At 47.7% G+C, this 24,737-nt stretch overlaps 1 protein-coding gene across 3 annotated transcripts; it reads right to left on the minus strand.

Moving 5' to 3' along the window:
- Positions 1-6,869: 6,869 nt before the first annotated feature.
- Positions 6,870-21,463, minus strand: slc14a2 (solute carrier family 14 member 2). 3 transcript variants are annotated; one of them, XM_060065242.1, is made up of 11 exons: positions 21,385-21,463; positions 18,662-18,724; positions 12,995-13,181; positions 12,264-12,453; positions 11,170-11,298; positions 10,327-10,519; positions 9,210-9,357; positions 8,373-8,507; positions 7,801-7,850; positions 7,268-7,450; positions 6,870-7,192 (listed from the first exon to the last, which is right to left on the minus strand). In XM_060065242.1, the coding sequence occupies exons 1-11, from the start codon at positions 21,406-21,408 to the stop codon at positions 7,007-7,009; spliced, it is 1,488 nt and encodes a 495-aa protein (XP_059921225.1). In that variant the 5' UTR covers positions 21,409-21,463; the 3' UTR covers positions 6,870-7,006. The 3 variants fall into 3 exon arrangements, with proteins under 3 accessions (XP_059921225.1, XP_059921224.1, XP_059921226.1); XM_060065241.1 differs by having other exon boundaries at positions 12,995-13,184; XM_060065243.1 differs by lacking the exons at positions 18,662-18,724; positions 21,385-21,463 and adding an exon at positions 12,719-12,828 and having other exon boundaries at positions 12,995-13,064.
- Positions 21,464-24,737: the final 3,274 nt, after the last annotated feature.

The raw sequence follows: 24,737 nt of genomic DNA on the forward strand, positions 1-24,737 counted from the left end.
CTCGGTGGTAGTGATGCTATTCCTGTGTGTGTGTGTGTGTGTGTGTGTGTGTGTGTGTGTGTGTGTGTGTGTCTCCAGACATTTCGCGGACCACCTCCTACGCACAAATGTTGTAGATAAATCCACAGTGGCTGAGCAGAAAGGGCCAGTGACCCCTTTGACCACCGACGACTCCTACTGCAGGCGGCCGTGAAGCGGGGTGCTGATAACTGCGGATCGCTCATCAGACACGTCGGGCTGCAGGCTCCAGTGGAGGATTGAGATCTGCTCGCTCGATCGTCGTTCTGCTGATGTTAACATCACAATGTCACACCGATGAGTAATGCGGCCTGGTAGGCACATTTCTAGGGATGATTACTCCAAAGCACACACATGTACACACACACACACACACACACTCACGCATACATACAGAAGAGGTTTTGGGCAACAATACTTAAAGATATATTGATTACATTGTGCATGAATCACTTGAATGCATCAGTGATCGCCTTCAGTTTGTATTTGTGTTTCGTCATTCTTTCTTCACACACCGATTATCTTATGTAGATTCTGGTTCATGTCTCAGGGTTCATGCGCTCAGCAGCATTGTCTCCTCCTCGTACCATTGATTATCATTGATGTAAACACTTCAATCTCCCCAATCGGACCATTCCTAAGATCTGCCGATGATAGAAATTGTTCAAACTTAATGAAGCGAAACATCGCCAGGTCAACATGTCTGAATACGTGAGGCTCAGGTCTGCTGATCACGGCCTTCTGCCACGGAGGCACAACCTGTTGGACTCTGGACCAGGATGTGTTCAGCATGTTGGCAGCGGCGGGTCGGATCATAGGGTTCTCCCTCATGGAGTCCTGAGAACAGCTTTCTGTTCCAATCCCTCATCTGAGAACTCCCAAATGAGGCACACCCAGGCGGGGATTAGGTACACCATCACTCAACGTTTAATCTAAAGTAAACCAAAGGAGGTGTCGTGGCAATTTCTCTATCAGAGTTTGCGTCTAGGGCAGATGAGATATTTAGATGCAAAGAATTCTGACTTCAAACGCATGTGGACAGATCAGGTTTAATGGATACATTTTGTCATACATCATTATATACGATATCTATCCTTGGATCGTATCGCACGCCTGGTGATAATATCAGATGAGGGCACATTGTATGCTTTGGTGGCCGTAGTTATGCACTGTAGTCACGTAGTCACCAACACAAAAAGCATAAAGTGCAATGTGGTAGGAGACGGAACGCTTCACTCACCACGGACATCCTCGACAAGAACAAGAAAAGTGAGTGACGCATGTGTCCGCTAAAGAGAAAGTCAGACCAGGACAATGATCGGTAACATGAGGTCATCTCATCAACGGCAAAAAATAAATGCCATTTGAGTGTGATGTAATAAGTGCTGTATCATAAGTGTTCTATAGACCAGCAGAGGGAGATCCATCCTGTCCAAACTATTTCAAGATAAATTCACGAGTCAGGAAACGACCCTCAATAACACAACATCCGCAGCCAACAGGAGGAGCAGCAGTACCACAGCAGTCGTAATAACGCAAGCCTGCATCAGAGGTAGAAGGACCATACGACAAGAGACCTGATGGCTCCTCGTGGTCCGGGGAACCTGAACCAGCTCAGAGTCCTTCTGCAGGGGGTCAGGGCCGACCAACCTTACCTCGGTGAAAGAGTTATCGCAAAAGATTGTCTCAAGAAGCATATCTTTGGTATTTGACCCGTTTAAATCGGGGGCGGACTCGTCCCAGATGAGTGTGGTGATAGTGTCAGATGAGAGCACCCAAGCACACCATATGATTTGGCAGCAGTGGCTACGGACACAGGCATGCACAGATGCTCAAAGATACAGCATGTCGGATTGGGTGCCAGTATCAGTTGGCAGTGATGGGCCTTGGTCACACTAAAGGCTGCTTAGCTTGACCGTGATAACATCAGATGAGTGGTTTGGCTGTACCCTCGCATGGTCCACACTTTCGCAGGTGTATGAATATCTGTTTGAATGTGTGCATATTATACTTTGTTTTGCGAGGAATTGAGAACATAAATCATTGGAACAAGCATGGAAGAATAAGCTGCAAAGTTGTTTCACCACGGAAGGACTCTGGTGGTTGTTTTTGGAGTCAGGAATAAAGGGTTGAACCAAGTACTGAAACTTGCACCTGACCTTGAATGACCTGACAAAACCCAGCCTCCTGAGACCATCCACAGATCCAAGTTTCTGTTTCGCACTCAATGTTCAGTAGTGTGTTACACTTCCTGGTCCCTAAAGAACAGAAAGGACGGGAGTTATCTGAGGGGGCAGGACAAACAAGGTCACTTCCAACCCAACCCCCTTGGCCGTCACCCCAACACTGAAACCAGGGTGAAGTGCTAGTAACTCACCCTTACACACTCACTCACGTCAGAACCAGGCCCAAAAGACTGTCTCTGGCCTGGGGAGAGATGAGGCCAGAATCTACATCATTCAGAATGGATGCCAGCCCTGGACCACTATCTGATGGGATTGGTAGTGTGATAAAAGTTGTGTGATAAAAGAATGTTTTCACATTCCGTTCTTGGAATCTTGCTATTCTGCAGGGTCTTCTAAAATGTAATTCTTAGTGTTTCATGTGATGTAATCTGGTTTCACATTCCGTTTCCATGTTGTCTGTAGATTGGTTTGGGCCTGTTTTCCTTGACCCCCCTTTCCTTGACCCCCTACAGCAACGTGAAGGGCGCCTACAAGGCTGCCCCCCGCCCCCACTTCGGACAGTCGGACCACATCTCTGTGTTCCTCTACCCATCTAAAGCCCAGTTCAGACCAAAGATGCGCCTTGCAACGACTTACAACTCGCAACTCCTTGTGACGAGACAGGCTGCGACGTTCTAATACTGGGCAGTTCACACTGGCTGCAACGCGCGGCGACGGTAGGTGGTTTCACTAGCAACTGTGAACGCTCTGGCACAGCTGAGAGCCGCAACAGCATCAGCATCATTTGAGTAGGTTAGATTTGCGATTAGTGAGGTTTGCGATTAGTTTTATTTTTATTTTGCTTGAGAGTAGGCTAGAGTTACTGTGTTTTGTCATTCTCCACTACAACTGCATTGGAGTAAATAGCTGGTGCTTACAGTTAGTTTAGATTACCCGTTGTTGGATAGGCCTACATTGCATTTTCCGTTAGTTGAATTTCAGTTTGATCTGTATTTGTTTACCATCGGCTCAACTACTACTTGGAGATGGATAGCTTAATTATAAACAGGCCTAATTATGTTAGTGAGAGTGAAATGGTCGCAGTTTTAAAATAATAAAAAATAATACGGTTGGATTCCCGTCCGTTGTACCGTAGACCCACAGAGAAGTTCTCTGCCGTAGTAGAAAAATCATAAATTCTTCCTGAAAACAAGCAAGGCCGCCAGATCAACTTGTGACCCTACTATCCATGTAGAGTCACAAGTTGATCTGTTTTTCATTTATTTCGGCTTAAAACAGTTCAATCTCTGGCGACTCCTTGCAACGCCTTGCGACTCCTTGCGACTCCTTGCAACGACCCGTTCACACCGCCCCTGCGACGTTCTAAAACCGTCTCGTTGCAAGTCTTTGCAAGGTGAATCTTTGGTCTGAACTGGGCTTTACAGGCAGCTCCTCAAACAGGCCCCCCCAGTAAGTAAAACTGTTAAAGTGTGGAACGAAGAGACTGATCTTGTGCTGCAGGACTGCTTTGACAGTACTGACTGGGATGTGTTTAAGACTGCTGCTATGAGAGAGGACTGTACTGTGGCTCTAGAGGAATACGCTTCAGTGGTTACTGGCTACATCAGCACATGCATAGACAACGTTGTCCCCACCAAGTGCTGCAAAACATACCCAAACCAAAACCCCTGGATTAGCTGTGATGTACGGTCCATGCTCAGTGCCCGCTCCACTGCATTTGCCTCTGGTGACGCTGAGGGCTACAAAAAGGCCAGATATGACCTACGTAGATCCATCAGCGAAGCCAAGAGACAGTATAGAGTGAAGCTGGAGGGATACTACACCACCGCGGATCCATGGCGCATGTGGCAGGGCCTGCAACACATCACGGACTACCAGCAGCGGAGCAGGGGGGGTCACAACCAGCCAAAGCACACTGCCAGATGAGCTGAATGAGTTCTGCGCTCGCTTCGACGACCTCAACACCAACAGAGGGGTTCTACCAACAGAGGCAGCACAGAGCTCTTCACTCACGGTGACATCAGCTGAGATGTGCAGGGCGCTGAGGAGAACCAACCCCCGGAAAGCAGCAGGCCCTGACAACATCCCGGGCACTGAGGGGCTGTTCAGCGGAGCTGGCTGAGGTGCTAACAGATATTTACAATCTGTCCCTCTCACAATCTTCTGTGCCCACCTGCTTCAAGACCACCACCATTGTGCCCCTCCCTTAGAAAAACACCATAACCTGCCTAAATGACTACCGTCCCATCGCACTCACTTCAATTGTGATGAAGTGTTTTGAGAGGATAATCATGTCCCACATTAAAAAGACCATCCCGGACACCCTGGACCCCCTACAGTTTGCGTACCGTCGGAACCGGTCCACTGACGATGCAGTAAACACCGCCATCCACACAGCTCTCACACATCTGGAGAACAAGGACACGTATGTTCGAATGCCGTTTATGGACTACAGCTCAGCATTCAACACGGTCCTCCCAACCAGATGGTTGACAACTTCCCTCTGCAGCTGGGTTCTGGATTTCCTCACAGACAGACCCCAGACAGTCAGAGTTGGTACCCGGACATCAGGCACAAGGACGGTGAGCACAGGGACCCCCCAGGGCTGTGTGCTGAGTCCGCTGCTGTACACCCTCTTCACCTACGACTGTGCCTCCACCCAGCGCAACACCACCATCATCGAGTTTGCGGGATGACACAACATCGGACTGATCACTGGTGGGGTGGAGACAGACTACAGGGAGGAGGTGGCTCAGCTGGTGACTGGTGCCACACAAATAATCTCTCCTTTAACACTGAGAAGACTAAGGAGTGGATTATCGACCCAAGGAAGAGACTCAGGTAGAGCGGGTGAAAACCTTTAAATTCCTCGGCACCTACATCAGCGAGGACCTCTCCTGGTCTCACAACACCCAGCACATTGCCAAGAAGTCTCAGCAGCGGCGCTAATTCTTAAGAAGGCTGAGGAAATTTGGACTGTCATCCAAACTCCTCAGCAACTTCTACGGGTGTACAGTGGAGAGCCTCCTGAGCAACTCCATCACAGTGTGGTTTTGGAAACTGCACGGTACAGGAAAGGAAGGCTCTCCCAACGTGTGATTAAAACTGCACAATACATCTGTGGAGCAGCCTTCCCATCACTTCAAGACATTTACAACGCCCGGGTTACAAAGAGGGCACACAACATCATCACCAAGGACACTACACCCCCCCAGCACACACTGCTACCATCTGGCAGACGCTACTGGAGTGTGAAGGCCAGAACAACCAGACTTCAAAACAGTTTTTATCCACAGGCCATCAGGCTGCTGAATGACTCTCTCAAACACTGATGACACCCTGTATTTGCATTATATTCAATACTGAACTGTATGTATTTTCAACTGTGCGCTTCATTTGCACTATGTACTTATCTACTAATAATATTCAATATCCAATTTATATATTCAAAAACGTCTATATTTCAATGTCTTTCAGGGCCTTCTGCTGTATGCGAACATTGCACATGCTAAACAGCACCTTATATTTAACTGTTTTTGTTTAACTAAATTCTGCTCTTTGTACAGATATTTTTAGTAGTTTAGTTTATTTATCTACTTTTATTTTAATTATATTTTGTGTGAAGGGAACTTGCAAATTAAGAATTTCATTGCCCAGTGTAAACTATGTTTCCATTGTGTGTATGACAATAAACGATCTTGTATCGACAGCGATCTATTGTAGTTTCACTTCTTATGGCTAATGTACTTATTGTAAGTCGCTTTGGATAAAAGCGTCTGCTAAATGCCCTCAAGGTAAATGGATTCACCCTCTGAAGTCCTCAGGGGAGGGGGGGGGGGCCGTAGAGTTTCAGCCCCTCTTTCTCCATTATAATAGCCACTTCTATAACCACTTGCATATTGTGGGTCAGGGGGTTTGCTTCCCCTCATCGTGTGCCACATGCCATCTCCGTCATAGGTATGCACCGAAATGAAAGTTCTTGGCCGAAACCGAAACCGAATATACTGAAACAGTTGGCCGAAGGCCGAAACCGAATGTGGCTTTTACTGTTTTTTAATTCATTTTGCTTTAAATTTTCACCATTGCATAAATCAAACAATTAAATGTCCTTTATAAACTTTTTTGTCTTGCTTTTCAATAAAAAAAATCAATTACATATTTGATACAAAATATTTATTTAATACTGAACGTTTTCTAACATTCCAGCAGACATTATATAGCAAGAATTGTTATTATTATTTTAATAAATAAATAAATAAAAATGTTTGGTGTATTATGTTCGGCCTTTTTACTCCTTCGGCCGAAACCGAACATTATGTTTTGGGCCATTTTCGGCCGAACATGTTCGGTGGCCGAATATTGGGTGCTTCCCTATCTCAGACCCACCCTGCAGGGACTCAAACCCCAAACCCTGGCAGTGTTAATGCCTGGCTCTACCAGTGGAGCTACACAGGGAATCAAACAGCCCTCTCAGGGGTTCATGCTCTACTCTACTGGCTGGGCAGCTGTGATGACATGAGGTTTGCTTTAAGACACTCGAGGTCTGGATAATCAACACGCCCGTTTTGTTCTACTGCTGTGTACTAGAGAAGCCAGCAGGGGGGGCACATAGATAGCTCCAGTGTGACCTTTCTGAAGATGAGAGAATCACCAGAGTCAAGGGAATTATATTATAAAAAAACTTTAATAACAAAATCTCATAAAGTGCAGTAATGTACATAAGTAGTCAGCAGAGCCGTACGCGTTGTACATAAAGGAGCCATAATGATTGTTTGAGTGTCCTCCACCCTCCGGCTCCACCTTCACGGAGCGTACACCACCCCGGTACCCACCATGTCCACGGAGATGGAGTCCGTGTTCATCGACTTCTCCTCAGCCTCCCTCCTCTCCTCCATCTCCCGGTTCTCCAAATGGATCCTGAGGACCTCCTTCTCGTCCGGTCTCTCCTCCGCCTCCTTCAGCGCCTCCTCCTTCTCCAACTCCTCCTTCTCCAACTCCTCCTTCTCCAACTCCTCCTTCTCCAACTCCTCCTTCTCCAACTCCTCCTTCTCCAACTCCTCCACCTTCCTCAGCGCCTCCTTCTCTGCCTCCTCCTCCCGCCGGAGCGTCCAGTAGTAGCAGAGGTTCTTCTCCGGAAAGGCCACCTTGGCCAGGGGCAGCTTGAATATCCGGACGCACTCGGTGGTGAGGAGCAGGAAGGTGAGCGCCGAGAGGCAGAAGGGCCAGGTGCAGGCGGGAAGGCCGAACTACGGACGGGGAGAGACCGTCAGACCCCCGGGGAGACTTAAGGAACGTTCAAACGAGGCGGCAGCAGCTCAAGAGGTAGAGCGCGTCGGCTGATAACCGGAAGGTTGCTAGTTCGACCCCCTTCTGCCCGGAGGGTTGAGGAGTCCGTGAGCGAGATGCCTCGCCCATGACTGTGCCTGACGAGCTGGCTGTCGCACTGCGTGGTCGACTCCGCCGTCGGTGTGTGCATGTGTGAATGACTGGTTGTATGTGGCTTTGGATACAAGCGTCTGCTAAATCCCCTAAACGTAAAATGTAAATGCAAGTGTAAATGTGAGCACGGCGGAGACCTGAGTCAGTCGCTACTCACATTGGACATGATGTTGGCGATGGCGGAGCCGAGGTAAGCGCAGAAGAAACCTGGAGTGGGACAGAGCGGAGGCACAGGAGGTCATTGGTTGTGTCGAGCGCAGAGCGGCTAGAGAGGCGGGTTTGGAGGGGGGGGGGGGGGGGGGGGGCTGTTGTGGGAGGTTTGAAAGAGTCTGTGATGGTGGAACCAGCTCCCTGCCGACGTCAGGACCGCAATGTCGCTCACCGGCTTTTGCAAAAGACTCATGTCTCACTCGTTCAGAGCTCACCTGGAGTCTGGATAGCCTCCTACCTTACCCCCCAACTCCCCACCCCCCCCTGCGCCCTTATTGTATGTTCTACGTCCTTGCACTTAAAAATAGTAGAAAGCATTTTGTAGCATCTTATCCTAGCCATCTTTGTTGTTTACGGGGAATGGGTTAACCTAGTGATAGTTAGTGTTTGGCACTTGGTTCTATGAACATCCTTACTTTACCGACAGAGATATATTGTCATTTCTTATTGTAAGTCGCTTTGGATAAAAGCGTCTGCTAAATGCCCTGAATGTCAGTTTGAATTCTGAGTGCTACCTACCACAGGTGAGAGCCAGCAGGTGCACCTGCCAGGTGAGTGCGTAGAACATTCCCCCTATCGCGATGCAGGCCAGCACGCTGTTGTAGCCCCACAGGCCGAAGTAGATGTCTCCAAACGGCGCCGCCAGGGCCAGACCTGCATACAGCAACAACACATCTTCTTTATACTAGGGCTGGGCAACAATTAAGAGTTTTCATTGCGATTAATCGCATAGTATGGCGAGTTAACTCGCGATTAATCACACTATTACAATTATATTTTAAATACACTCCAATTACACTCCAGTTAAATGAGATTGTCAAATGGAAGGACACATTATCATTCGTACCAAATATATTTAATGAGCAAAAACTAGGCCAAGTGATCTTGAGGGAGTTTTATTGACTCACTCAGTGTGGGTTGAATATGAAATACCATAGATTTGGGAATTGTAAACAGGCAGTTAATTGGTACAATTGTAAACCAACAGTTACTACAAGTGTAGTTAAATTCAACTATGTAGCGCCACAGATTTGGGAATCGTAATCAGGCAGTCACTAACTGCAAGTGTAATTGAATGTAAAGTAAGTGGAACTAAAAACAAAAAGGATTTCTGATATGTTGACATTCTGTGCGCAAAACCTTTAAAGGCATAGAAAGAAAAAAAAAAGGATCTCCGTTAATGCGTCAATTTGTATTAATCGTGTTAAAACAGGACTGCGTTGACGCGTAATTAACGCGTTAACTTGCCCAGCCCATTTTTTACGAATATCCTGAATGCTAGTGAATGTTGGTGTTCTTTAGGTAAACACGTGATACTGAACACTGAAGGAGAAGGCTATGGGCTGAGACTCGTACCTGTTGCCATGCCGATGGCCGACCCCAGGACACCATGGACACACGTGATGGGGGAGGAGAGGAACAGCGAGAGGATGAACATCCCCCCGGTCCAGGGGTTGTCACACCCGTAGACCTGGCCCACGCCGACCGGGACCGACCTGAACAGCTGCACACACACACACACACACACACACACACACACACACACACACACACACACACACACACACACACACACACACACACACACACACACACACACACACACACACACACACACACAGTGTGTCACCGTATTGGTTTTCACTTTTGAACACATCACCCTGTATCCATAGAAAACCTTAAACTGGTTCTTCGGAAGTGTACTGTAAGCCATACATGGATAAAGAGGTTGTCGGTTTAAGATCTCCGTCTGTCTCTACAGTGACCTTCACTAAATCACATCAACATTTCTTTGAAGTAGCCTTGGAATGTCCTGACTGGAATGTCCTCTCTTGCACCTCCAAAGATAAAGGTTCAAGCGATGCATGGTGGTTCCTTAAACAGTGCTACAGCTGTCAGCCGTCTGTGAGTGAAAGGCTCTGTGATAATCTCTGCTCCAAACCTTTGAAAGGAGTGGCTTATTTTCAAAATCGTGCTTTTCTCTGCTCTTTTCTTGCTCCCACTCGTTACAAGTCTCCAATTACACCGATGGAGTGAGCGAGAGACACCGAGAGAGATACAGGGAGAGATAGAGAGACAGAGAGCAAGAGACACAGAGAGACAGGAAGAGACGGAGGGAGACAGAGAGCGAGAGACACCGAGAGAGATACAGGGAGAGATAGAGAGACCCAGGGAGAGACAGCGAGACCTAGAGAGACACAGGGAGAGACAGAGAGACCTAGAGAGACCCAGGGAGAGACAGAGAGACCCAGGGAGAGACAGAGAGACCCAGGGAGAGACAGAAAGACCTAGAGAGACAGAGAGACCTAGAGAGACCCAGGGAGAGACAGAGAGACTTAGAGAGACCCAGGGAGAGACAGAGACCTAGAGAGACCCAGGGAGAGACAGAGACCTAGAGAGACCCAGGGAGAGACACAGGGGGAGAGTCAGAGAAACACGGCAGGATGGACAGAGACCCGGAGGTGCCACTGACCTTGGCCAGGTCCAGCTCCTCCCAGGTGATGTTGGGCAGCTCGCTGCGCGGCTGGATCAGGACCTGGGGGAAGTAGTTGTTGTAGTGTCCCGTGGCGACCATGTGGACACACACCAGGATGTTGAAGGGCAGCGTGAAGACGGGCAGGTCCCAGCGGCTGTTGATGGACGCCAGGGCGCTGGAGACCACAGGGCTGAGGGAGGAGGGCCCACGTTGGTATCCACGTCCTTAACGGGCCAACGCGCCACACACACACACACACACACACACACACACACACACACACACACACACACACACACACACACACACACACACACACACACACACACACACACACACACACACACACACACACACACACACACACACACACACACACACACACACACACACACACACACACACCAGAGCGCAACCCGTACCCGACGGGTTTGGACAAATATTTAGAAATGGTGGCCGGGTAATTTTACTGCTCTGGGGAAGCTCGTTAATTTCAATTCCCTACCTGTCCTATAGAAACTCTGAACCTCCTGTTTGAATGTGTGAAATTTATCGTTATCGTGGCCTTTGCTGGCAATGTGAATTTCAATTGGTTATGATTCTGCGCATTAAGCGCTCGTCGCGTTCATCTGTTAACATTTCCAAATGCCTTGCAGTTGTTTAATAAAGGCGTGCTTTCATGCACAAAAACGTGTCATTAGTGTGAGAAAAAATAGACTGTGTCAGGCTCGGGTCGGGCCTCGGTTACTTCTCTGTCGGACGCGGGCCGGGCTCGGACAGATAAAATGCGGCCCGTTGCGCTCTCTAACACACACACACACACTCAGAAGGGGCCCTCACCACATCGAGGACATGAAGGCGTTGGCCAGCAGCAGCCACCAGTACCAGTCTCCCGCCGCCGAGAACACCGCCATCAGCAGTCCCACCAGGATGCCGTTGTAGCCGTAGAGCCCAGCGGCGATCGCCCCCCTGCAGACAACGGAGAGAGAGGTGAACGAGGTTAACGACGTTCAACGGAGGGCCGGCGTTAACGAGCTTAACGAGGTTCAACGGAGAGTCAGCGTTAATGAGGTTAACGAGGTTTATCGTAGACGGAGAGAAAGGTTAACGAGGGGGGCTGCATGGGGCTCAGGAGGTAGAGCGCGTTGACTGGTAACCGGAAGGTTGCTAGTTTGATCCCTGAGTGTCGAGGTGTCCCTGAGCAAGACACCTCACCCCAACGACTCCTAACGAGCTGGTGGTCGCCATGCATGGTTGAGACCGCCGTCGGTGTGTGAACGTGTGCATGAATGGGTGAATGTCAGTCAATGTTGTACAGCATCGTCAACAGTGAGAGAGCGTTAACGACGTTCAACGAAGAATCTGTGTTAACAAGGTTCATCTGCAATCGTCGTTTGATCTAACATCCGTGTATGATTCATGCGTCTGTGACATGTTTTGACGGCTATTTGATGAGGCAGAGCGTGAAGTGTGATTTATCTCTCCGATAACAAGTCGTACGTGGAATGCGCTGCAAGCGTTGGAGCAGAATCCTGAAATGCAAATGCAGAAAGCCGCAGAGCAGGATAGCAAATCCAAAGACCTCAGAAAGGCCCCGGATACGTCATCCAGAGGCCTTCAGAAGGACCCAGGATGCAGCATCTAGAGACCTTCAGAAGGACCCAGGATACGTCATCCAGAGGCCTTCAGAAGGACCCAGGATGCAACATCTAGAGACCCTCAGAAGGACCCAGGATACGTCATCTAGAGACCTTCAGAAGGACCCAGGATACGTCATCTAGAGACCTTCAGAAGGACACAGGATACGTCATCTAGAGACCTTCAGAAGGACCCAGGATACGTCATCCTGAGGCCTTCAGAGGGGCCCAGGATACGTCATCTAGAGACCTTCAGAGGGGCCCAGGTGCAGGGTGCGTGAGGGGGCGGCCTCCTACCTGCTCTGCCGCAGCAGCAGGGCCGACAGCGTGGCGAACAGCGTGCCCACGAAGCCGTTGAGGGCCAACCAGCGGCTCTGCAGGATCAGGCCCCCGAAGATGATGAGGCCGCTCAGGGGGTTGTTCACGAACATGACCTGGGCGGCGCCACGCAGGATCCAATCCAGCAGCTGCAGCAGGATGAACTGCTCTGTGGGGGGGAGGGGGGAGAGGGAGGGGGGGAGAGGGAGGGGGGGAGGGAGGAGGGAAGGGAAGGAGGGGAGGGGAGAGGGGAGGAGGGGAAGGAGGGGAAGGGTGGAGGAGGGAATGGAAGGAGAGGAGGGGAGAGGGGAGGAGGGGAGGGAAGGAAGGGGGGGAAGGAGGGGGAGGCACCAGTGAGAAGAGAAAAGACAGTCAAGAATTAATTTAGGAGTTCATCTGGTCCCAGCGCACTTTAGTTTTTCTTTTTTCTTTACCTTGAGCGCAAGAAAACGACAAGAAGAACGACAACTACAGCGAGGGGGAGCAGAAATGTGGGTGTGAGTGTCGGTGACACAGCAAGATCCCAAACATGTAATGAATGTGCCTGTTGAACACAAAAATACCATGAACACCTGACCCTCACATCGCCACCTGAGGCCTACTCGGAGGCCCGCCCCTCTCTCCTGCCAGTAACGCACATGTGCAGCCCCCCCGATCCAAGTGAGACACCCCCCCCCCCCCACCCCTTTCCCTGACGCGCGTCGCCTTACTTTCCATCCACTTGGCGAAGGCGTTCATGTCCCCGGTGAAGCAGGTGACCACCGCGATGACGCGCGGGCTCATCTTCTTCAGGGCGCCGCTCCAACACGGCGCCCCCTTGGCCACGCCCCCCCTGGGCGGGGCAGTCTTCTCCACGGGTGGTGCTTCGACATTGCTGGCCATTAAGGGCGTGAGTTCCTGCTGGGAGGGGACAGGGGGGGGGGGGGGGGGGAGAGGGGGTCAAAACTGTGGAACAAATCGCTGCGAATAATTCGAGTTTTAAAAGCCATTGAATTTTTTGCATGTGGAAATTAGATTAGATTAGAAAAACTTTATTTATCCCAAAGATGGGCAATTTCGTTCACAGTGTCCAGTCTCACATAATAAATTACTTAATAAATACAATAAATAGCAATAGGAGGCAGACAAAAACATATATCAAATGCAGTCCAACACACACATTTAACTCACAATTCATTTCAACCTGACAGTAGTGTATAAAGTACTCAAAAGCCATGCTTAAGTAAAAGTACAGATACCTTACTGGAAAATTACTTAAGTAAAAGTCACCTTTTAGAATAGTACTTAAGTAAAAGTATTAAAGTATCAGGGGCCGTATTCACAAAGCATTTTATCTTACCGCTAGGAGTGCTCCTAACTCGCGCGAAAACATTTTACGTAGGAGTTTTTTCTTAAAAGTTATTCACAAAGCCGCTGAGACCTACTCTTACTAAGGATAAATCACAAAGAGTGAACTAAGAGTGACGCGCCGTTGCTATGGATTACGTCAATTCTCGTGCACGAGTTTAGAAGCGGTCAGTTCGGTGATTGGTTGTTCAGACGAGCCCACTGAATCACCGAAAAACAAGGAAATAGCCTAGGCTAGAAATGAATTCCTATTAAGTAGTTATAGTGCAGTTAGCAGAATACACGCATGATGACAATTTTGTGCAGACCACGATAATGACGTTGTAGCCTGCACGTTCAAGAGAGAGAGAAAGCAAACAATAAAAATACGTAAAATCTAAAAGAAAATAAATGTTACGAACTACCCAAGTGTTGACTGATTTGTGCCAAGGTGTTTACCTAAAATGTGTTTTCAAAGTGATCCCTAAATGCCTGTCCACTCGGTTCCACACGGCCAAATTCCTTGTAATGTTGATCGCCATCATCATCATCATCATCATCATCATCATCGTCTGGCTGTGGAATGTTCCTCCGCTTGCAGAGGTTGTGTAGAATGGCACACACAGTGATTACTGTGCTTGCCCTCTCTGGGGTGAGGCGTATTTCGCCGTGGAGGACATGCAACCGACGTTTCATCTGCCCAATTCCTCTCTCCACAACATTTCGTGTATGTTTGTGTGCTCGCAAAGAGCCAATACGATGTGTTTTACGCATAGGACTGAGCGTAATCTGCGTAATAACTTACATGTTACACTTTAACTGTGCTCCCGGTTGTGGATTGAGGTAGGGTGTCTAGAGCCACGTCTTGCATGGATATTAGTCACTGTCACCCAGCAAGTGACACCCAACTGGTACATCTCAAAAAGCTGCCTCAGACCGCTCACCATTAAAATGCGCGAATCATGGGTAGCTGAAGATCCAGGCCACTTTGCAACAACATCCAGTAGGCTATGTTAAAATTTGCATCAAAAACAACCTGCGTGTTGATGGAATGCACTTTCTTCCTATTGACGAACACGTCCTCGTCTTTTGATGGCGCAATTATTTACATTTTTTAAAAGTTATATATATTTTTTTATAATTTATAATTTTTATAACATTTTATTTCGGGACTAATCGGATTATTCCTGTTAGTCGGGGATGTTATTGCATCGCGCATTAACTCCACAATAAGTTGAATACCCTAACATTTCGTCTCGCAGGCATTTTAAGATTCTTTGTGAATAGGTCTTACTGAGTTAGGAGTCCTCTTGAGGACTTTTAAGCTCTCCTAGACTTAGGTGCTACTTTTAGTCCTAAAATACTTTGTGAATTGCTCTTAGTGAAAAAAGTTAGGAGTCCTAAATTTAAGAGTGACACGCCCATTATTTTTAGGAGTTACTCCTAAATTCGCCAGTTAGGACCTACTTTTAGCCCTAAGATCCTTTGTGAATACGGCCCCTGATCTTTACTGTACTTAAGTATCAAAAGTACTTTTCTGATATTAAATGTACTTAAGTACTGAAAGTAAAAGTACAAGTAACCGTTATCGAAACTCCTCCGTATAACTGCCCTCGTCCAATCATGCCTTAGCACTAACTGGCTAGATAGATACCTCGCCAGAGATGGAATAAGAATAAATAATCTTTATAGGTTATTAGCTAGCTTGAAATATTATATACAAATATTACCCAGCGGTGAAAGAACCTTACTAGTTTAAAATGTTGTGCCCGAATATCGTAGCCCGACCTATTATCCCGCAAGCGCTGGTACACGTTACTTAATATTGATTTTGGTGTCATCCAGGATCGCGGATTTTCGGAAAACTTAAGTCCCTGCCCAAAAAGGGTATTTAAATTAGCTTTGTAGCAAAAATGGCACATATACAGCGTATTGAAGTGTATAAGATAGTGTTGTAATACTGCATGAACAAACCAGCCTGATACAAATAGTAGAATTTTGGTAGCCCTTGCCCTCGTCCTAGCCATGCATTTGTGTGTTGACAGTCGTAGGAGTTTTGATCGACGTAGCAACAGTAACTAAGCAAGGGGGCTTTGCGAACGTGCGCTGGGACAGCTGATTCGCCAAACAGGCTCGCAGTCTGTGTTCTACCACAGTCCCCGACGTTATTCTCATATCTCTCATGATTCTTTTTTTTTTTTTCTAAAGAGGAGTTGATTTTGTAACGAGTAACGAAGGTTTCAAGGGAAATGTAGTGGAGTAAAAGTATCCGTTTTCTTCGCAAAACGTAGCGAAGTAAAAGTAAAAGTACAGAGAAATATAAGTAGTAAAGTAAAGTACAAATATCCAAAAAAACTACTTAAGTACAGTAACGAAGTATTTCTACTTCGCTACTATACAACACTGAGTAACGACCACCCTGCCCCCGGAAACACCCAGCAACACTGGTGTGCTCTCCACCTCCTCCTGACTTATCATTTAGTAACCTGATGGTTGCAGGGATAAAAGAGTGGGAGTTCCTCATTGTTCTTGCCCTGATTGAACAGTAGCGCCGCCCTGAAGGCATTAGTTTAAATTCTTTACTGAGGACATGGTCAGGCTGACTGATAATGCATTTAGCTTTCTGGACTGCTTGTTTGTTCCACAATGAACTTATGCTCTTGAGCTGGATGCCAGTGATCTTAGAGCAGATCTTCACAATTTTATTTAAACTATTCATGTCCTTCACTGACAGACTTTTAGTCCAGCATATAAATGAAAAAGTTAAAAGACTCAATGAAAGATTGGTAAGAAATTCTCAAAATAACTTTAGAGACACTGAAAGAGTTCAGCATTCTCAACAGGTGAACTCTTTGTTGTCCCTTTTTAACAATTACCTCAGTATTTGTATGAAATTTAAGCTGGTTATCAAATACTGTGCCTAGATATTTGTAGGTGTCTACAAGTAATGTAAACATCATTGAATTCATAACATTTGTGAACGCAAACGTATTCGCGTTAACCTCTTTGGAAATTCAAACATTTCACATTTCAAGTGATTTGCCTAAATACCTAACTCCCAAACTAAGAGAATATCGATTTTACAGAAATGTGGCAAAACCGCTCAGGGATTTAGGACTCTGGGCGCCGGTGTTACACCGAATTCTGCGACCCGTCGAAATATGTGACCCCAGAGGGCGCTGTTGCACATTTTCTGCAACATGCACGAGTTTGAAGCTAGACTCGGAATGGGTACATTCGTTTTGTGACACCGGGCAATACTTTCTTTCTTGAAAGCGTCTTACTTAGCGTCTTATGGGGGAAAGAAGCAACGGTGATTGACCGTACTAAACACCTTATCCATACTATGGGTCTGTGAAATGCTAATGAAATCAAATGTATTTATTAAGCACATTTAATACGGTGTGCAATTATTTATTTATGTTTTTGTTATAATGCCCACCGTTTTTATTTGTATGCCCACCGTTATTATTATTTTTTACTGCCGTTTATGAAATAAATATGAACTAATGCCACAATTATTCATGTCTGCGAGCCGATCATCACAGAGTCCACAAGCAACGCAGGTCGCAATCAACGATGCCACAATCAATCTAGCGCACCGTCGAATTCTGCGCCCACACTGTAAATGCAGGGAAAATGAGGCAAACCCCAACCAAATGTTTTCAGGTCATTTGTCGTCCTCATATCTGTATGTACACACACTTATTCATGTCTGCGATCATCACAGAGTCCACAAGCAGCAGGTCGCAATCCACGATGGGTCACAATTCATGACAGCAGACCGTCGAAATCTGCGACCCCACTGTAAATGCGGGGGAAATGAGTTAAACCCCAACCAAATGTTTTAAGTCATTTGTCGTCCTCATATCTGTATTTACGTTGTGGTGGTTAACTTTCTGATAACGGTTGTCAATCTGCTTATATGTCACGAAATTCAAATTTGATCCAATCAGACACATCCAACGTCATACTTGTTTACATGATGAAGCAGGTAGGTTAGACCCATCGTGGATTGCGACCTGCTGCTTGTGGACTCTGTGATGATCGCAGACATGAATAATTGTGTGCACATACAGATATGAGGACGACAAATGACCTGAAAACATTTGGTTGGGGTTTAACTCATTTTCCCCGCATTTACAGTGTGGTCGCAGATTTCGACGGTCTGCTGTCATGAATTGTGACCCATCGTGGATTGCGACCTGCTGCTTGTGGACTCTGATGATCGCAGACATTAATAATTGTGTCCAAATACAGATATGAGGACGACAAATGACCTGAAAACATTTGGTTGGGGTTTGACTAATTTCCCCCGCATTTACATTGTGGTCGCAGATTTCGACGGTCTGCTGTCATGAATTGTGACCCATCGTGGATTGCGACCTGCTGCTTGTGGACTCTGTGATGATCGCAGACATGAATAAATGTGTGTACATACAGATATGAGGACGACAAATGACCTGAAAACATTTGGCTGGGGTTTGCCTCATTTCCCCTGCATTTACAGTGTGGGCGCAGAATTCGACGGTGCGCTAGATTGGTCTGTGATGATCGCAGACATGAATAATTGTGGCATTAGTTCATATTTATTTCATAAACGGCAGTAAAAAATAATAATAACGGTGGGCATACAAATAAAAACGGTGGACATTATAGGCCTAACAAAAACATAAATAAATAATTGCACACCGTATTAAATGTGCTTAATAAATACATTTGATTTCATTAGCATTTCACAGACCCATAGTATGGATAAGGTGTTTAGTACGATCAATCACCGTTGCTTCTTTCCCCAGACGCTACAGTCAGTAAGACGCTTTCAAGAAAGAAAGTATTGCCCGGTGACACAAAACGAATGTACCCATTCCGAGTCTAGCTTCAAACTCGTGCATGTTGCAGAAAATGTGCAACAGCGCCCTCTGTGGTCACATATTTCGACGGGTCGCAGAATTCGGTGTAACACCGGACGTTATTTAGGGACGTGTTTTGACCGATGCAGGGCGCTTGTTTTCTAACATGGCGGTTCAGAAATCGCAGTGAGGACTTACGGTCAGTGCAGAGCAGGGCGGTCCGGTGTAACGGAGGGAGCAGCCGGTCTTTCTTGGAGAGTCCTGGGAAAACAAATATCATATAACAATCGACGGAAATCCAGCAGTTCAAAATGGTTAGGATGTGCTCTGAATATTAAGCAGTCTTTAAATTTCACAATGTTTTGGACGTTAAGATTTTTTTTCTTTTCAATTTCTTAGTTTCTTTCCCATTGGTTTGTTTATTTGTATATTTTGTTTAGAAACTTTGGAGAAGGCAGGTAGGACCCAAACGCAGACGGTATAAAGGAAAACGGCACTTTATTCTTGCCTAAACGCTAAGGCACAGGAATCAGGGAACTCGGGAGACAACAGCGAACTCGAGAGGGAACAAGGAACTCGGGAGACGACAGGGAACACGGAACACGCAGGACTAACAACCACAACTAACCACAGCAAACCACAATGACAGCACAAGGAACAAAGGAAAGATGAGGGCTTAAATAACAAACACAACGAGGAACAGCTGAGACACATTAGGGGAGGGAACAGTAATCAACACAGGAGGGAAACTACAGGGAAACACACACACACCCTGACAGTACCCCCCCCTTAAGGGTCGACTCCCAGGCGACCCACGACAAGCAAAAAAACAACGAAAGTCAAACCCAAAACGGGTGGGTGGAGGGGCGCCAGGAGAAAAAAATGGACTACGGCAGAGCCGAGGGACGTCAGGCGGGCGGCCAGAAAACTGCCCCAGGGCATGGCAGGGAGCCTCAGGCGGACGGCCTGGGGGGCAAGCAGAGGCAGAGTGAAGGCGGAACCCTTCAGGAGGCCGGCGGCAAGGACGATGAGGGCTCAGTCCCTCAGGAGACCTGCAGTGGCAAAGAACCCCCTCAGAAGGCCGGCAGCGGTGAAGGCGGAACCCTTCAGGAGGCCGGCGAAGGCGAGGTAGGGGGCGGGTCCCCTCAAGAGGAAGGCGAGGTAGAGGGCGGGTCCCCTCTGGAGGAAGGCCATGTAGAGGGCGGGTCCCCTCAGGAGGAAGGCCAGGTAGAGGGCGGGTCCCCTCAGGAGGCAGGCCAGGTAGAGGGCGGGTCCCCTCAGGAGGCAGGCCAGGTAGAGGGCGGGTCCCCTCAGGAGGAAGGCCAGGTAGAGGGCGGGTCCCCTCAGGAGGCAGGCCAGGTAGAGGGCGGGTCCCCTCTGGAGGAAGGCCAGGCAGAGGGCGGGTCCCCTCTGGTGGAAGGCCAGGTAGAGGGCGGACCCCCTCTGGTGGAAGGCCAGGCAGAGGGCGGGTCCCCTCTGGTGGAAGGCCAGGTAGAGGGCGGGTCCCCTCTGGTGGAAGGCCTTGAAGGGGAACCCCCCTCGGGAAGGAGGGCCCCCACAGGCAGGAGCGGAGGGCGTGCCTCCCCTGGACGGTCTGGAGGGCGGACCCCCTCCGGCAGGAGCAGAGGCCGGTCCCCCTCTGGAAGGAGCAGGGGGCGGGCCCCCTCAGGCAGGAGCGGAGGGCGGACCACCTCAAGCAGGCGAAGAGGCCGGTCCCCCTCTGGAAGGCTAGGAGTGGGCTCAGGAACCGGACAGGGCTCGGGGACCGGAGTCCGTGCGGGAGCTGGAGTGCCAGGAGGAACTGGGTGGTACCCCAAACCCTCCCAAAAATCCATTGCCTTCATAATAAATAAATCCTCCCACTCACGGCTAACCTGATCGTCCGCTGGGTCCATTGTTGGTGCTGTCATTCTGTTAAGGAATTGCGGGTGCAGGCAGGCAGGTAGGACCCAAACGCAGACGGTATAAAGGAAAACTGCACTTTATTCTTGCCTAAACGCTAAAGGTGCGAACACACCAAGCGCGTACCTCGCGTACCATGTACGCGCGTAACGCAGCTAAAATGTTGCTTGACCATTTTGTGTCAAAAATGGTCAGATACGCGCGTAGATGAGACCGCCCAAAACTCCCCCCCCCCCCAGCCTGTGGCTGCGCTGGATTTAGGAGTCCGAGGAAGGATCAAGCTCAACGCTGATTGGCTATTGCGGCGCGTATGAGCGTAAAAAGTTCAATTTTTTGAACTCCTCGCGTACGCGCGTATATGTACGCGCGTATATATACGCACCTCATACGCCCCTAACGCGAGTAAAATGTTGCTTGGTACGCATGATACGCGTGTACGCACCTCATACGCGCGTAAACCAATGCTTCCCTATGGAAAAATTGCCGATTTTATACGCGTGGTACGCAGGTAACGCGTTTGGTGTGGCCGTACCTTAAGGCACAGGAATCAGGGAACTCGGGAGACAACAGGGAACTCGAGAGGGAACAAGGAACTCGGGAGACGACAGGGAACACGGAACACGCAGGACTACTAACCACAGCAAACCACAATGACAGCACAAGAAACAAAGGAAAGACGAGGGCTTAAATAACAAACACAACGAGGAACAGCTGAGACACATTAGGGGAGGGAACAGTAATCAACACAGGAGGGAAACTACAGGGAAACACACACACACCCTGACAGAAGGACATTAATTAAGATTACATAAAAAATCGGTACATAGACCTCTACATGACGAAAACTGCACAGTTACTGCGTTGTTAAGGCTTTTCTTCTCCAAAAACAGGGCAAGATTTAACCAATATTAAACTTAAATCCACCAGTACCTACATTGTGTCACATAACTATTCCCAAAACGTGTAGGCCTACAGATTTTGGGGCAGCAGGATACATGTCGGTGTGGAAGCGGTCTTACCTCTGTTCCGGAGTTTCCAGGCATGTGTATGAGGCTGCTCAAGGTTGCTTCTGAAAAGACATCCCTAAGCCTCAAGAACAACGAGGAAACTCCTCCTCCATTCCACCTCACTTTCCCTTATCTCCGCTCACGACGATTAGGCTACCTCTCTTCTGTCAACCGATTAGTTCCGCCCATACCCATGTAGGAATGTCAGTGACATACCTGCGACATAGCACAGTAGGGCTTCTAGATCATCATCCCACCCATTATTCCAAAGGTTGAACACATTTTAGATTATTCTACCTAAAAAACTGTCACTGTGACCTGCAAATAAAATGAATCAATAACTCGAAAATATTGTTTAAACATGAAAGTATAAAAGGGGGAGTAGAGAACAATTGTTGACGAGGGGGGGGGGGGGAGTAGAGAACAATTGTTGACGAGGGGGGGGGGGGGGGAGTAGAGAACAATTGTTGACGGGGGGGGGGGGAGTAGAGAACAATTGTTGACGAGGGGGGGGGGGGGAGTAGAGAACAATTGTTGACGAGGGGGGGGGGGGGGAGTAGAGAACAATTGTTGACGGGGGGGGGGGAGGGGGGGGGGGGTTGGGCTGGTGGATAATTCAAATTATTATTATTATTATTATTTATTTTTTAATTGCCAAGGGCCCCCCCTCTGCCTTGGGCCCCCCCACGACTGCCTCACTTTCCCCCGCAGTCCGTCGGCCCTGGGTGCTGGGGCCTCATTACAGAAACTTCCTAACTCTGAAATCCTATCCTATCTTGAGATAGGAAGGCATTTAGGAGTTTTGATATTACAGAAGGAGGTTTCCTAACTTAAAGGTCCCATGACATGCTATTTGATGTATTCTTTAATGTAGGTATTAGTGGGCAACTAACACAGTATTCAAAGACGTTCCCGAAATTCAGCCGTGGTGCAGAGTTACAGCCACTCCGAGCCAGTCGCACATTGAGCTTCCCCCAAATGCGCTGTTTTGGTGTCTGTAGCTATAATGCAAATGAGGAGGAGCGAGGCGGGTCAAGGAGGAGGGTGGGGGTGTGGCCCTGAGCAGCTTGCAGCCACGGTACCATGCGCTCTGTTTACAGTGGATGTATCGCAATGGCGAGGCGCACACAGCCTTTAGCCGTGTTCTGTAAATATTCTAGAACACACTCTATATCTAGATATTATCATATAGCCTACACAGATATCTATATCATATAATATATATTCTCACGTCCAAAAGCTGTGTGAGCCGATATTATGAATCTCAAACGACCGCGTTGGGTTCTCCGACGTTCCTGGTTCTTCAACGTCCACATCAATGTGAAGTAGACACTGTAACGCAAGTGTTTCTTGTCGGTTCTTTGACGTGTCTTGTATTTCCACAACGAGACTGTTGTGGGGGTTATCTGAGCCATGGTTGAGAACAGGGCTGTAGTGGTCAAATTAGAGGTGGGTAAACTATGAATTTTGTGATCAGACCGACCTCGACACAACGCAACGCAACGCAAAGTCTTGCGACTCTGTAAGGCTAGCCTGGCTATATTCCATTATGTTATCAATTAAAGTCATATTAAATCAATCAATGACAGTCAATGAATGTGTATGTAGTTTATTCAAGTTATTCAAATTTCAACAGTAAAGAAAAATATGTGTAGATTAAGAACTATCTATCTATGGCATGTGTGTATGTGTGTGTATTAGTATGCATGCTTTTCGCAGTAGTGCCCAGAGGGCCTCCCTGTCCTCCACGTCAGGTCCTGCCTTGCAGGGGGGTGTTCTGGGGTTCATGGCTCACCTGTGCTTCACCAGCCAGGACTTCATACGTGTTGGATTGAACTTTGTGAGTGGTGGGCCATTCAATTGAATAAACATCAAGGACAACACTGTGACCATGTGCAGACTGCATCTCAGGGGGCACACTATGATGTTCATTAAGCTGAACCCCCTCTCACACTCAGCAGTGCTAACTGGAATGAGATGGTCGATATTCAGGAGTGGTGCTAGGTTTTCTGGAATGATGCTTGAGTTATCCTTAAAATCCCTATAGCCTTCAAGAAGTCTGAACCTTTGGGCAAGTTGTTTCAACTTGGATTCCCCTTACGGTTCCTAGGGGAACAGGCCAGTTTGCTGGGGAAATAACTTTAAAGAAAATAAATAATAATAAAATGAAAAAAAAAAAAATATATTTATAATATATAAGTAAAAATATTTATAAATATATATATTTTTTATTGGTTTAACCGCCAACTGCCCGAATTTAATTAAAATATATTTTTGTTGACGCGTCACCCGCCCGATCCACGGTTCAGCCGCGGAGTCCACGGCTGAACCGCCAACCTTGCATCTCCAAATTGAGGCATTAACATAGCGACCGAGCTATAGCGAAGTTGATACGCCAAAACCGAAGTTTGATATGGATAGTAAAACTCTGACTGACTTTCGCTTATTTTGACATGGGCAGTACACGGATAGCATGACTACGCATTGGCCAATCTGAATGCTCGTAGTCATTTAATAGTTTGTCAAGTAAAATGTATTTATAAGTCACAAAAACAACTCATGTGAATTGATCATCTTCAGTCTTACTTTGCACTTGAGGCCTTTTTCGGGCATCTGTTGGAGTGGGAGCACTCGAAGGTCTCTTAAAAAATCGCCTGATATCCATGGCTAATTAATGACAGGTAGGCAGGCATGATAATCCACAACGCGTAGGGCCATGTGTTTACATACTTCCAGTTTACATATTTTCCTGGATCCTGATTGGTGTCGCCGCCGCAGCCGCAAGGCACTGATTGGAGGGTCACAGACCATAGGCCTACAGCGCAGATGAAAATGATTCAGATTGCAGTGTTTATTTGTTCAACAATATGAAACTTTGTCTTAGGTGTTTTTAAATTCTACTAAATGTATTTCCGATTATTCCAACGGCAGAATACAAGGCACAGGGAACTTTGAGGTGCGTAAACGCCTCTTAGAGGTGCGTAAACGCTATTTAGAGGTGCGTAAATGCTATTTCCTAAATTCCAGAGGTGCGTAAACAGCGTTTACGTACGTTTACCCTCCACTACAGCCCTGGTTGAGAAGGAATTGGGGGAAAGGAACTTTGGCTTTGACTCGCTGAAGTACATGAACTGCGACATGCCGCCGGTTGCCGCGAGGCACCATCGCCCGGCAGCGGGCAGCCGGCAGCGTGCGGTTCAGTCGACTTCAGGTTGATGTGAAAGTGGAAGAACCAGAGACGTCGCAGAACCCGACAAAGTCGTTTGTGATTCATAATATCGTCTGGAGGCGCACACAGCTTTTGGCCGTGATAATATGTAGGCTATTATATGATATAGATATCTATGATTATATGATATTATTTA

This window comes from Gadus macrocephalus, chromosome 11, assembly GCF_031168955.1.
Source record: "Gadus macrocephalus chromosome 11, ASM3116895v1".
In the NCBI taxonomy this organism is placed as follows: Eukaryota; Metazoa; Chordata; class Actinopteri; order Gadiformes; family Gadidae; genus Gadus; species Gadus macrocephalus.